This window comes from Microcaecilia unicolor, chromosome 3 (genome assembly GCF_901765095.1).
Source record: "Microcaecilia unicolor chromosome 3, aMicUni1.1, whole genome shotgun sequence".
Classification (NCBI taxonomy): domain Eukaryota; kingdom Metazoa; phylum Chordata; class Amphibia; order Gymnophiona; family Siphonopidae; genus Microcaecilia; species Microcaecilia unicolor.
The window spans coordinates 42,664,089-42,677,352 of NC_044033.1; the positions used below are offsets into that span (position 1 = coordinate 42,664,089).

At 40.0% G+C, this 13,264-nt stretch overlaps 1 protein-coding gene across 2 annotated transcripts in view; it reads right to left on the bottom strand.

The window, feature by feature from the left end:
• PSME4 (proteasome activator subunit 4) overlaps window positions 1–13,264 on the bottom strand; it is a 363,943-nt gene that overhangs the window by 79,948 nt on the left and 270,731 nt on the right. For both annotated transcript variants that reach the window (XM_030195844.1, XM_030195843.1), the window contains 4 exons: window positions 11,341–11,494; window positions 10,401–10,470; window positions 8,806–8,931; window positions 920–1,072 (listed from right to left, as the gene is read on the bottom strand). In XM_030195844.1, coding sequence (XP_030051704.1) covers window positions 920–1,072; window positions 8,806–8,931; window positions 10,401–10,470; window positions 11,341–11,494 — 503 coding nt within the window. The remainder of the gene's footprint in view (window positions 1–919; window positions 1,073–8,805; window positions 8,932–10,400; window positions 10,471–11,340; window positions 11,495–13,264) is intronic.

A 13,264-nucleotide genomic window follows, 5' to 3' on the forward strand; every position in this document is an offset into this window, starting at 1 on the left:
GAAAGTCCTCCTCAATGCTGGTGCGTCCCCAGATTCCAATGCAGCAGCTCCACCAGCCATGGGAAGCAATGCCTCCGATACCGATGGACCAGACTTAGACGCGCCAAAATTTTTTTTATAACAGGGCCTCTCAACTTTCGTGGATTCTCTTCTGCATTTGGGGAGAGTTTACAGTTAGATGCTTGGTGGTCAGATCCTAGGTATGGGCAAGCACCAATTGTGAGGATCAATCAAATGAACTTGCCACACTGAGAACACTTCTTAAAACCATTGTGAGTGTTAAAGGACACCCCGGCAAAAATAGCTGAAGCAAAATCAAATGGCTTCTTTTTTTTTTTTTTTTTAAAGCTATTTGACCAGATGCTCGCCCTAAGAGGGCCAATGAAGCCATACAAAAAATAAGGAAAACTTTAACAAGTCGTAAAAACTCTAAGACTAACTAAAAATGGAATAAAGAACAAAGAAAAAATAAGACGAAAAAGGTTCTGTATACTACAAGGGAAGGTGCAGAAAAATAGCACAAGAAACACACTGAGGAAAGCCGTCCAAACGTGACTGCTCTAACTCTGTGGAAAAACAAAGATTGCACTCATGTCAGGCAGGAAGGCACCAGCACATCCACAATACAGTGCTGCTAAAGGCTTCAGAAAGATCCAGAATGCTGGGTAGTGTCTGTGCCAGGGCTCCTTCTGATGAAGCCACCTATATGTGGTAAATACTGTCCCGTTTGAAATTCTCAGAGAAAAATAATTAGCAATGAAGTATCAAGGTGCTCTCATGAAGTTCCACCTTAAAGCTTCTATTTTGTTTTCTCAACTGAAATAAGACTTTCAAATACACACTGGAAATGTGAAAATTTTGCATTTATGAATAGGTTTGGATTTTGCTGCAGTTATGGAAGACATGTAGAAACATTTACCTTTTCATATGTCCAGTGCTTAGAACCTCTAATCATACCAGCGATAATTTCGGAAACACATCGTTGGGTACTTTCATGAGAGTCAGCAACCAGACGCTCCAGATGAGGCTTTATAACTGGCAGGAATGCATCATCATAGTTTCTGAAAATACCCTATGCAAGCCAAGTCATTGGTAGATTAGTATCTCTCATTATAAACAGTACAAACAGGTTTGTACTATAGACTAAAGCAAAAAAAAAAAAACATGAACATAAGCAAATCAGTAAAAATAACTTTCATCTATTGTTTTTATATTCCATCATATTCAAAAATGAAACATTCAAACATTCATAATAAACTGACAATACTCATAAGTTCTCTCTGGGGTATGTTTACTAAAGGGTGCTAGGAAATGGGCTTAGCGCCAAACTTTCCTGCCAGCTAAACCCATTTCCAGGAAATAAAGGAATTTTCAAGTATTGCGGTTGAAGCAGTTACCGCCGCATATTTAGGAGAGGCTAAGGGCTCCCACGTTATGGATGTGCTTATCCAGCTAGTGCATACAAATGTTGACGTGCTAGAAGAACAGTTTTCATCCACACCCGTTCTCCATCTCAACATCCCACCTTCCAAAAAATAAATACAAAAATATAAATAATGCACGCTTAATAAGTACAAAAAGATTACTTACCACAAAACACTAACATTTTGACGCAAGTGTTTTCCGACATGCTAAGTGCACATTACAGCTTAATACCCATCAGTAGACGTACCCTCTCTGACACAACCACCTAACAAATAGTGTAAGACATTAAAATGCTCGTTCTCAAAGCACATAGACTTACAAAATTACATGTTTCTATGTAATTTTGTAAGTCTATGTGCTTTGAAAATGATCACTTAAAAGAACTAATTTCACCCATGGAAAAAGTCCTCTTGAAAACTGCCTCACACTGCCATACAAATTACTAAACACTAACTTGTTCAAAGAGACTTACCTAAAGGATCCTTCACAAATGACCAGACATTAAAACTTTACCAAAATAATTTAACATTGAACTCTTTTTATTTGTTTACTTTATTCACATTATTACTGTTGAATGTTTTACATTTACCCTTGATCTTTAATGCCTGAATTGAACTGTATATTTACTTCTTATAACTCATTTTATATTTTCTGTACTTTAAATGTAATAATATTCTGTATTTCTCATTCTGGAATGGCGATCGCCATTGCGGCATAATGTAAGCCACATTGAGCCTGCAAATAGGTGGGAAAATGTGGGATACAAATGCTGCAACTAAATAAATAAATAAAATATAAATGTAAAAGTATGAGCAAAAGAGGGCAGTTGGAACCAAAATCTTTGCGAGTATTTTACCCTACTTACTGCTAATCGCTACATTTCCTCTGATCCTAGAATGATCAGAAGATTAGGTGACCTTACTCTTGAGCATTTCCTTGACTCCTGAACCTCTTTTCCCTTGAATTTCAAATTAATCTCTTACTATGGGTATACAAAATCATCAATACCAGTCACATTCCTGGTATCATCAAGGTCTCTGATTAATGAAGCATCAGCTACATCTTGAGCATAGGTGGTGAATATCTCAACAGCCTTCCAACTTCTCTCTTTTCACAGAGGTAGTCACACACTACAAAGCTGCAGTAACTTCAGCAAAAAGAAAATATCTTTCTTCCATGCTTCATAGGATCCTGCTTACTCCTCCAAACCGAACCCGATTATTTAAGATTTTTTGCCAAGTGAACAATTCCTCTTTTTATCAAACCTCTTCCATGGAGCTGGATGCAAATTCTCTTGCATTAGCTGTTTCTAAGAAGGTCTTGGATACCAAAGTCTCTATACCAACTCTAACTTTTACTGTCATTGAACCCCAGCCTTCATTAGAAGACTCAACTCCCCTTAGCAAGTTTTCTTACTTCCAGTTGGCACTACAAACCAAACTTCTCAAGCTCATTCCACTTCCTCATATCACCACCCTCTACTATCATAACCTTCCTCTTTCTCCATAAGGACATCACTCCTTTGTTCACCCCCCCCCCCCAAAAAAAATTCACTGGTATCAATAACTTCCTTCCCCTGCCCCCTTCCCATTGGCATCCTCACTTTCTTAACTCATTTCCACCCGTGCAGTCATTTTGTTTAATAATTTATGCCCACTATGCATAGCTTATTGTATAGAACAAAAGATACATTCAGAATTGCTTCTGGTTAGCAGAAGTAGTCAGGCAAGCAGCGTTTCACCTGCTTCTTCCTCCTCTGCTAGCTTCCTTGTAAAGCTGGAACTACACTACATGGAGACCCAGAGAGACTTACTGGCCCCACACAAAGGGATGCTGATAGAGGAGTTTGTGGCAATGGCAAAGGAGGTTGCAGCAACTTTTAACCAGACACTAACACACCTGGGAATTCATTTTTATACTTTTGCAGATAATATATCTCTGAGGATAATTCCTGCGATATATCTGTGGGATATTATAATCTGTATCCAAGACTGTTTTGTATTGTTGAAGACTGGGCTGTTTATTTATTTATAGCATTTATACACCCCTCTTTCCTGCTCGATAGCAGGTTCAGTGCAGCTTACAAGGTATGGTACAAAGTATCACAGAGATAACCCAGTTGTATAGAGTAGGACAATAGGAAGAGACGTGGGGGAGAGGATTAGGGTACGAGTAGTGTTAGTGGTGTGTGTTAGGTTCAAGAATTAAGTTGGGTTGTTTGGGTAGGTTTGTTTGAAGAGGTAAGTTTTCAGCAGCTTTCGGAAGGGAAGGTGTTCATTAGTTGTTCGGATGTGTCGAGGTATTGCGTTCCAAAGCTGGCTGCCTATAACGGAAAAGTTGGATGCGTAGTAGGTTTTGTATTTGAGGCCTTTGCAATTGGGAAGATGAAGATTGAGATATGTTCGAGAAGATTTGGACCCGTTCCTGGCTGGAAGATCGATCAAGTTGGTCATGTAACTTGGAGATTCGCCATGGAGGATCTTGTGCATCATTGTGTGGGCTTTGAAGTTTATGCGTTCCTCGATAGGGAACCAGTGAAGTTTTTCATGAAATGGTGTTGCACTTTCAAAACGTGATTTGCCAAAAATGAGTCTGGCTGCTGTGTTTTGGGCGGTTTGGAGTTTTTTCATGATTTGGGTTTTGCAACCGATGAAGATGCTGTTGCAATAATCGGCATGGGTGAGTACTGTGGATTGTACTAGATTGCGGAAAGCTTTCTGTGGGAGGAATGGTTTTATTCTTTTCAATACCCACATCAATTAGTCGTGGCTTTTGCATGAGTTTCCAGAGTTAGGTGGTTGTCTAATGTTACTCCTAGGATTTTTAGATTGTCGGATATTGGGATTGTAACGTCGGGGGTGATCAGGGTGGTTGGGAGTACAGTAGCGTGTTGTGATGAAAGGATTAAGCATTGAGGTTTTTTCTTTGTTCATTTTCATCTTGAAAGCGTTGGCCCAGGATGTTAAGATGTTCATGGCAGTGATTATTTTCTCCGAGATTTCTGTAAGGTTGGATTGGAAAGGGATGAATATTGTGACGTCATCAGCGTAGATGAAGGGGTTAAGGCCGGATTTGGATAGGGATTTGGCTAGGGGAATCATCATAAGGTTCAAGAGGATCGGGGATAGAGGTGAGCCTTGGGGGACTCCGCATTTTGATGACCACGTAGACGATATTGATGAGGTTGATTTGACAAGATCTGGTGGTGATAAAACTTTTTATCCACTTAATGATGTTTCCACCGATCCCTAGTTTGTCCAATAGTTTTGTGAGAATATTGTGGTCTACCATGTCAAATGCATTGGATAGGTCAAACTGCAGAAGAAGTATTTTGTTGCCAATTGATATTTCCTGTTTGAACCTGGATATCAGGGTGAGCAGTACTGTTTCTGTGCTGTGTGCAGGTCGAAAACCCAATTGTGATTCATGCAGTATGAAGAACTTTTGAATGAATTCGTTAAGTTGGGAGGTCACTCTATTTTCCATCAGTTTGGTTAGAAGCAGGGGCATAGCCAGACACCCAATTTTGGGTGGGCCTGGGCCCAAGATGGGTGGGCAGAAGAACCTTGCCCCGTCCCACACGTGATTTGGTCTCTCCTTCTTTCATCTACATGCCATATGGTCTCTCAAACATCCCCCCTCTCCCTCTACCTTTTAAATAGCAGATTTTCACCAGCAGCGAGCAGCAACTAATACACACTGCTCATGTTGGCCCCACACCCTTCCCTCTGATGTAGGGTTACCATTTTTTGTCCTTAAAAAAAGAGGACACTTGCCCCGCCCATGCCCCGTCCCATTTCACGCCCTCGCCCTGCCCCTTTCACACCCTCACCCCGCCCCGTCGCATTTTCCCCTCCCCCTGATCACCCCCTCACCTCACCTCCCCTCCCCTTACTCACTATCTTCCCTGGTGGTCTAGTAACATCTTTGGGGCAGGAAAGAGCCCCCTCTTTCCTGCCCGGAGCGCTGCTCTGCATCCTGTATGCTGCCTGTGACGGTCTTGGCGAGATTCAAAATGACCGCTGAGAATTGAAGCGGCCTCGCAAGACTTCAATTCTCGGCGGCCATTTTTAATCTCGCCGAGACCGTCAAAGGCAGCATACAGGATGCAGAGCAGCGGCCCTGAAGTCACTAGACCACCAGGGAAGATCGTGAGTAAGGTGAGGGGAGGTCCGCCGCCCGCCCGCCAGCCCGCCAGCCCGCCCATTTGTCCAGAAATCTGGACAAATGGGCAGGCTGGCCAAAACCTGTCCAGACGCCCGGACATGTCCTCAAAAAGAGGACATGACCAGGTAAATCCGGACATATGGTAACCCTACTCTGATGCAATTTCCTGTTTCCGCCTAGGCAGAAATACATCAGAGGGAAGGCTGTGGGGCCGGTGCGAGCAGTATGTATGTCACTGTTCACTGCAGGCGAAGATCTGCTACTTACAAGGTATGCAGGAGGGACACTTGTTGGGAGTTTTCAGCTGGTGGGGCTTGGGGATCCCTGCTTGCCACATCATAGGTATGCTGCTACTGGGTGGGCCTGTACACAAAGTGGGTGGGGGCATGGGCCCATCTAAGCCCACCCTTGGCTACGCCACTGGTTAGAAGAGGGATGGAAGCCACAGGTCGATAATTAGTGATGTCATTCATTGGTTTCTTGAGGTTTTTCGGTATTGGTGTAAGTAGAATATTGCCATGTTCGGAGGGGAAGGAGCCTTATTGAAGTAGGAAATTTAAGTGGGTGGTGAGTTCTGTGATGAATTGTTCTGGGGCATTTTTCATAAGATAGTTGGGGCATGAGTCCAGGTGGCAGTGAGACTTGGAGAGTTTGGATAGTGTTGAGGAGATTTCCTTAGTGCAGAGGGGGGTGAAATTTGTCCAGTAGCGATCTGCTGGGATCTCTTCAGAATCGGGGTCCAGTTCATCAAGAAAAGTGTCAATATTGGTATCATCATGGGGAATTGTATTGCACAGATTTACATTTGTTTAAAGTTAAACATGGATACTAAATTTAGTTCTGCTCAATTTCTCCTTATAAACGTATTAAGATTAGACATATGGATTTCGAGATTAAGTCTTCATTACACGTTTAGGGGTAATCTTAGACTCTTACTTAACTATGAAGGATCATATAAATAAAGTGACTCAGGATGTTTTTTATAAATTAAAGTTGATTAGAATGTAACGAAATATTTTGCACATGATGATTTAAATCTACTCACTCAGGCAATTGTGTTATCCTCTCTAGATTAGTGTAATCTTTTATACGTGAGACACACTGAAAGATCTTTTACTAATTTGCAGATTCTTCAAAATACAACAGCCAAATTGCTTTTTAATGCTCACTATATGAAAAGGGCTGCTCCTTTTTTAATTAAACTATATTGGTTACCAGTTCAGGCACGATGTTCTTTCAAGATCTATACTTTGGTTTTTAGAGTACTTCATCTTATATCAGACTTGCTCTCTCCTTTGGATCTTGCATGGAGGAAGACTTTGCCATGTGTCACAGCAGCTGCAGTCCACCCCTTCTTTTTGCCAGTGGTTACAAGTTTCCCATCATTGTTACAGTACATCTGAGTTTCTGTCACCACACGCTAGTTGGAAGCCTCTGTGTTAGAGGTGGAGTCCCTAAGGATTCACTGAACCCTAACCATATTCGACCATCCACTGCTATATGATAGACCAAGATTTCATTCACAGCACTGCCCCTGGGGTTAACTGGGCAATGACACAGAAGCACTAATCACAGGATCTAAGTACAAATAAGCCAGCAACATCTATACTAGAGGCACCTCTGTGAAGGACCAGACTAGTAAAATATAAGCTACTACAGACCTATGTGATAACAGAAAACCTGATTTAAAAAAAAAAAACAAAAAACAAAAATATGTTCAAATGACCGACTTAATGGTTCTACATGTGCAACAACTTTGTCAAACAGAAAAAAAGAATCTTTCCATTAGACAGTCCACTCCAACGAGAGCCAAAATACAAGGGTTCCTCACAAGGACAGTAGGAGGGAGGGACTATAAGAAAACCCACAAGAGAATGTAATGCAAAGAGCAATATGTACTATTTATTACTATAAACAGCAGAGTTACAACACAGGAGCATGGCCAGCCTATTACAAGGAAGATTAGGCATCCACTTAAGAGTGGAAGAATTTGAGAGTGCAGCGACACAGTGCTAGCATGGCAGAACAGCAGCACTTGAAAGCTACAGTCAATGCAGTGCAGGTCCTTTCAGCCATGCTGTGTCTCTCCCCCTACCAAAGGAAGTTTGTAGCAGAGGCAGCATGATGTGCAGTGCTGTATTTAATTTCATTGCAGCCTCAGACCTGAGCAGAGGGAAGATGCAGGACACAAGCAAGGAGTAGGGAAGGGGAGATGCTACACAAAGGGAAGAGGGTAGGGAAAGGAACAGAAGATGCTATACATGTGGAGGTAAGAAAGGGGAGATATAGCGGAATTAGAGAAGGTACAGAGAAGGGCAACGGGGATGGGACGACTTCCCTATGAAGAAAGACTAAAGTGGCTACAGCTCTTCAGCTTGGAGAAGAGATAGCTGAGGGGAGATATGATAGATGTCTATGAAATAATGAATGGAGTGGAATGGGTAGACGTAAATCACTTGGATATTAGGACTAGGGGGCATGCAATGAAGCTACTAGGCAGTAAATTTAAAACAAACTGGAGAAAATATTTCTTTACTCAGTGTGTAATTAAACTCTGGAAGAGAATGTCATAAAAGCAGTTAGCTTAGGAGGGATTAAAAAAAGGTTTGGATAATTTCCTAAAAGAAAAAATCCTTAAGACATTATTAAGGTAGACTAGGGAAAATCCACTGCTTGTTTCTAAGGTAAGCAGCACAAAAAATGTTTTATTGATCTGTGATCTTGCCAGGTACTTGTGATCTGGATTGGCCATTGTTGAAAACAGGATACTGGGCTTGATGGGTCTGTCCCAGGTATGGCAATGATTTATTTATTTATTTGCTGCATTTGTACCCCACATTATCCCACCTATTTGCAGGCTTACATTGTATTGCAAAAGATATAATTATGAACAGAATATGAGGTTTGCTCTAATTTAACATATTACTATACAAGAATTGAGGAAGTTATGTCTGTAGAATGATTTACATAACTCAAACTAAGAAGCAGTAAAATATAAAGATAAAAAAATGATAATATGATTAATATATAATCAATTCAGAGGGATCAGTAAGTGGTTGGATTATGTTCTTAGACTAGGGGAGAGGTTGGGGACTTGAGCTGCATTGGGGGGGGGGGGGGGGGGGGGTAATTACACTGCTGAAGTTTCACTACAGCAACAGATTCCTTTTGGTTGGCCCTGTATGAGAAGCTAAAACTATTTACAAAGCTTACCTTGAAGAGACAAAATCTTCGAGGATTGAACTTGTCCTTCCCTTTTCTGTCTTCTAAAGAAAGAAACTTTATTAACTGGTCCACGAATTTGGGGTCAGAAAAATGATCATATATGATTTGTTCAGCCTTTTGAAAAAAAACAGAAAAAAAAACGATAGTAAAATCCAATGCAATTATAACATAAGCATATAAATAATTTCTCTTTGCCATTGTTAGGAACTTATTTATTTGAGATTTATTAACTAACAAGGTGGTGTACTGCTTCCTACTCTTTCAGCAAGGGGCTTTGAATATTCTAGAACTGGAGTTTCCTCACCTACCTTAACAACCAAGGGCATATAATCACAGGTATCTCCTAAGATCTAACCTCACAGACAAGCAAATCACTTTAATACCAGTATGTGATAACTGCTTTAATTTCTGTCTTTTGTGGTGGTTGAGGCAAGGTGCTATGAGTCAATGGTTCTCACTGCTGCTAATGGAAATGTAATTTAGTTTATTCAAAAATTTACTACACCAACCCTCAAGAAAACAGCAATATAAAATTACTCAACAACCATTCTGATTCTTTGACAGCAGCAAACAATGGGAGTTTAGAGAAATGTATAAAACCTATTGCTTGTACAGTTGTTAATCTGCTGTCATTCTGAGTTTAAAGCAGTCATAATTTACATATACAATGAACAAGACGTAACATTCCTGGCTGTTAGACTATATTGTCTATCATTGATCTATCTTCTGCATACAGCATTTGTCTAGCCTTGTTATATTATTTGCCTGCAGAGTATACTTCAAAGATTCATCATGCACTATGTAAAATAGTACATCCTTTGATTAGTTTTTAAATCAATTCATGCCCATTTCATCAGAAGCCTCCTAATTTCTGTATTATGAGACTCAACGCAGAATAGTTCTCTAATGAAAAATGCTACTGTCGATGAGGACTAAGTAGGGGAAAAATGGAAATGACATTCTCCTTCCTCCCTAATATCCAGAGGGCTCAAAAAGGCCAGATTTTCAAAATCAACACATATGCAAAAGTTATCGTTATTGTACATGACAACACATCACCTAACTCTGACTTAATAGTAATCCTACAGGACTGAGATAACATTGTCTCTCCATTATAGCTCAATCAATATTTGAATGCACTTAAGTACCTAATCCATACTGAACTCCTTTGGCGATACCTGAAATTCTTCTTCAGTAGACATTAGGTAGTATGCCAAACAGCTGCATCACCTGGGCCATTATTATGGTGCATTACCTGGGCCATTATTTTGGTACTAAGCAATTATCGGAAGAATATGAAAGCCATTGCATTCTTTCCCAAATAAAATGTACAACACCCTAGTGGTTAGGGTGGTGGACTTTGGTCTTGGGGAACTGAGGAACTGAGTTCGATTCCCACTTCAGGCACAGGCAGCTCCTTGTGACTCTGGGCAAGTCACTTAACCCTCCATTGCCCAATGTAAGCCGCATTGAGCCTGCCATGAGTTGGAAAAGCGCGGGGTACAAATGTAACAAAAATAAAAGAACAAATAAAATCTGCACAAATTTAAAAAATATTGTATGCTAAATCTCAGCTGGCTTACCTCCGACATTTCTTCTCTAGTCCTTCCAAGTTTTGGCTGCTGTTCAGCAGGAGCATATACTAGCATTTCTCTACATAGTAAAGAAATATACATAATCGTTAATACAAATGGAAAGCAAAGTTGTTTACCTGGATAACTTGGATGGGGTCTTGTATTCTCTGAGTGCCCTGAGTCTACTGGGAGTGGAATATCTATTGGATTTTTTCTCACATTGAGACATGCCAACAGACTGGCATACTGTTGAAGCCATAAAGCCCAACAACCTCAACATATTCCATGCTGACATCTGCTGACACAGTAACACAGTACAAGATGGCAGATAAAGACCTGCATGGTCCATCTAGTCTGCACATAGGGGAACATTGATCAGTGCATATTATATTCCAGTCTTTGGGAAGAAGTAGGTTTTTAGTTTCTTCAACCCAACCACAAGGACTTTATATTCTGCTTGTTCTCAGAAAGTGATTTACAAAATAAGCTAAGTCAACTTGTTATTCTTTTAAACATTACTACTGATCAGATACTAAACAACTGAAAGGAATTTAGTCTATTAATATGGTAGGAGCAAACAAACAGGGAAGACCAAATTTAGCAGATCAGAATGAGTAACAAGATATATAACTAAGAGGGAGAAGAGTAAGAAGGTCAGAAAGGAAAAGCAGCAGAAGAAATGAGACAGAACACCCCCACCCCCAAGAAGGGAGCATCAAGGGCTTAGAAGAAAACTGAATTGGCACCATAGGTGAAGAGTTTTCAAAAGCCTGGGGAGAGAGAAGCAGACGAGGGAAGGTGTGAGAGACCTAGACTAAAGTAAAATGTGCCAAAAAATCTGCCACAAAATTCAAAGATGATAGTGAAATTAAATCTTAAAGGGAAAGCTCTATATGAGCTACATTTCAGTGAATTTCGCTTCAAATCAGCACAATTTAAAAAGACTTACTTGGGCCAGGTGTAATAACCCCAATGAGTTTTTTCCACAAAGCAACATGACTGCCATTTTTCTTTTGTCTTTGGTAAGTTTGCACTGTCATAATGTAGCCACTGATTATCAGGCCTGTCGCCTGCTTGAATGACAGAGGTCTTCTCAAATCCACCTATTTATAAAAGGAAAGTTTATTTAATAGTAGAAGATTTCCTCCTCCTGAACTCTGTCAGGTCTCTGCTATATTCATTTCCTATGACAACTAGCATGTGAAGTTTCTAAATTTTATAACATGGCTCTCCTAAATATAAGCAGGATATCCCACATCATGTCATTCACGGGACCCCTTCCTCAGTTCAATATATAGCCTGAGGTATATCTACTCCATGAGGAGGCAGGAGGATTTTGAAGAACTTTTCCTGCTGCCTTTGCTATATACCTTCTATAGGTATGCAACTGTGCTTTTGACATTGTAAAGGTAAGCCTATAAATTGACATCTAAAGATAGGCACCAACTGTGTACGTAAGCTATAAAATAATAGCATGCGTGTGGCTGGTGCTACTAATTGGCAACTACATGCGTAAGTGCCAAACGTTATTCACAACATATGCACCAAAAATCATTTAGTGTGCAAGAGTGAGAGGGAGTAAACATGAGCGGAGTATGGGTGGGCCTTGGGCGTGTGAGATACGCATGTAATTTACAAAATACTATGTTATTCACACTTCAGGGCATAATTAAGTGCCAATAGTTATAACTATCCCTGACATGGCATAACCATTGGTGCCTAACTTTAGGCACACCAATGCCAGCTTACGGTAGCATTCTATAATGGAATCTTGATGCCAAGATGTCATAATAGAATTGGCGCTAAGCGCATGGCATTTGGGCACCTACATCTTGGTACCAATTTACAGAACTGGCACCTATGACCTTTATTCCAAGCAGTCAAAATCAATTTTATCCCAAGATTCAATATACCAAACAATTCACAGTAACAATTCTTAAGATCATAAAATATTAATGGACCATCAGAATGTGGGTATATGAGGTATATTCACCAACATCATAAAGGATGTTATCACACCAACACCTACAATCCTCATAGCTCCTTAGTCCGAGCTTTTAACTTTTGTTGAAGTTTTCTGTCATAGAAACAGTTCATAATTGAAGGTATTTCTATGAATATGGTGTCAAAATTAGAATAAGCTAATTTCCCTGACACATTGAGAGAAACATGGTGCTATGTTGAACTGAATTTTTGTCTGCAAAGATCTGAAGCAACTGCAATTTTTCAGCAACAGCATAGTGATACAAAAACAATAAGATACGTGAGAAATTTTGAATTAGTGTTATGAACTGTTTCTATACCAAATTTTATACAAAAAAGTAAAATGTTTTTGAAAAAGTCAAATATATATATATATATATATATATATATATATATACACACACACACACACACATACTTAAAAAACAGACTACGAACCTATGAGGATTGCAGGTGCTGGTGTGGTAACAGTTTTTATGATGTTAGTGAATATACCTCATATACCCACCTTCTGATGGCCCATTCATATTTAAGATCTTGAGAATTGTACCTTTGAGCTTTGATATATCCTGACATCAGAGGGAGAAGACGTTTGTAAAATAGTGTCAGTCATTGTTGACCAGGCAGCTTTGTTTTTCTTAGTCTAGCTTTGTGCCTTTGTTGAACTGATGCTGACTATTTCCATTAAGCCATGTCTATCTATATGGCTAGTAATTTTGTTTTTTTTAGTCTAGCTTTGACCACTTTGCCTGATGTCAGTCACTGGTCTACAGTTTCCCAGATCACCAAAGAACTCTTTTTTGAAATTGGCTTTACATTGTCTACCCTCTAGTCATCAGGTATAATGACTATCTTGAATGGCAGTTTGCCAATTTCATGTTTCTGCTGTT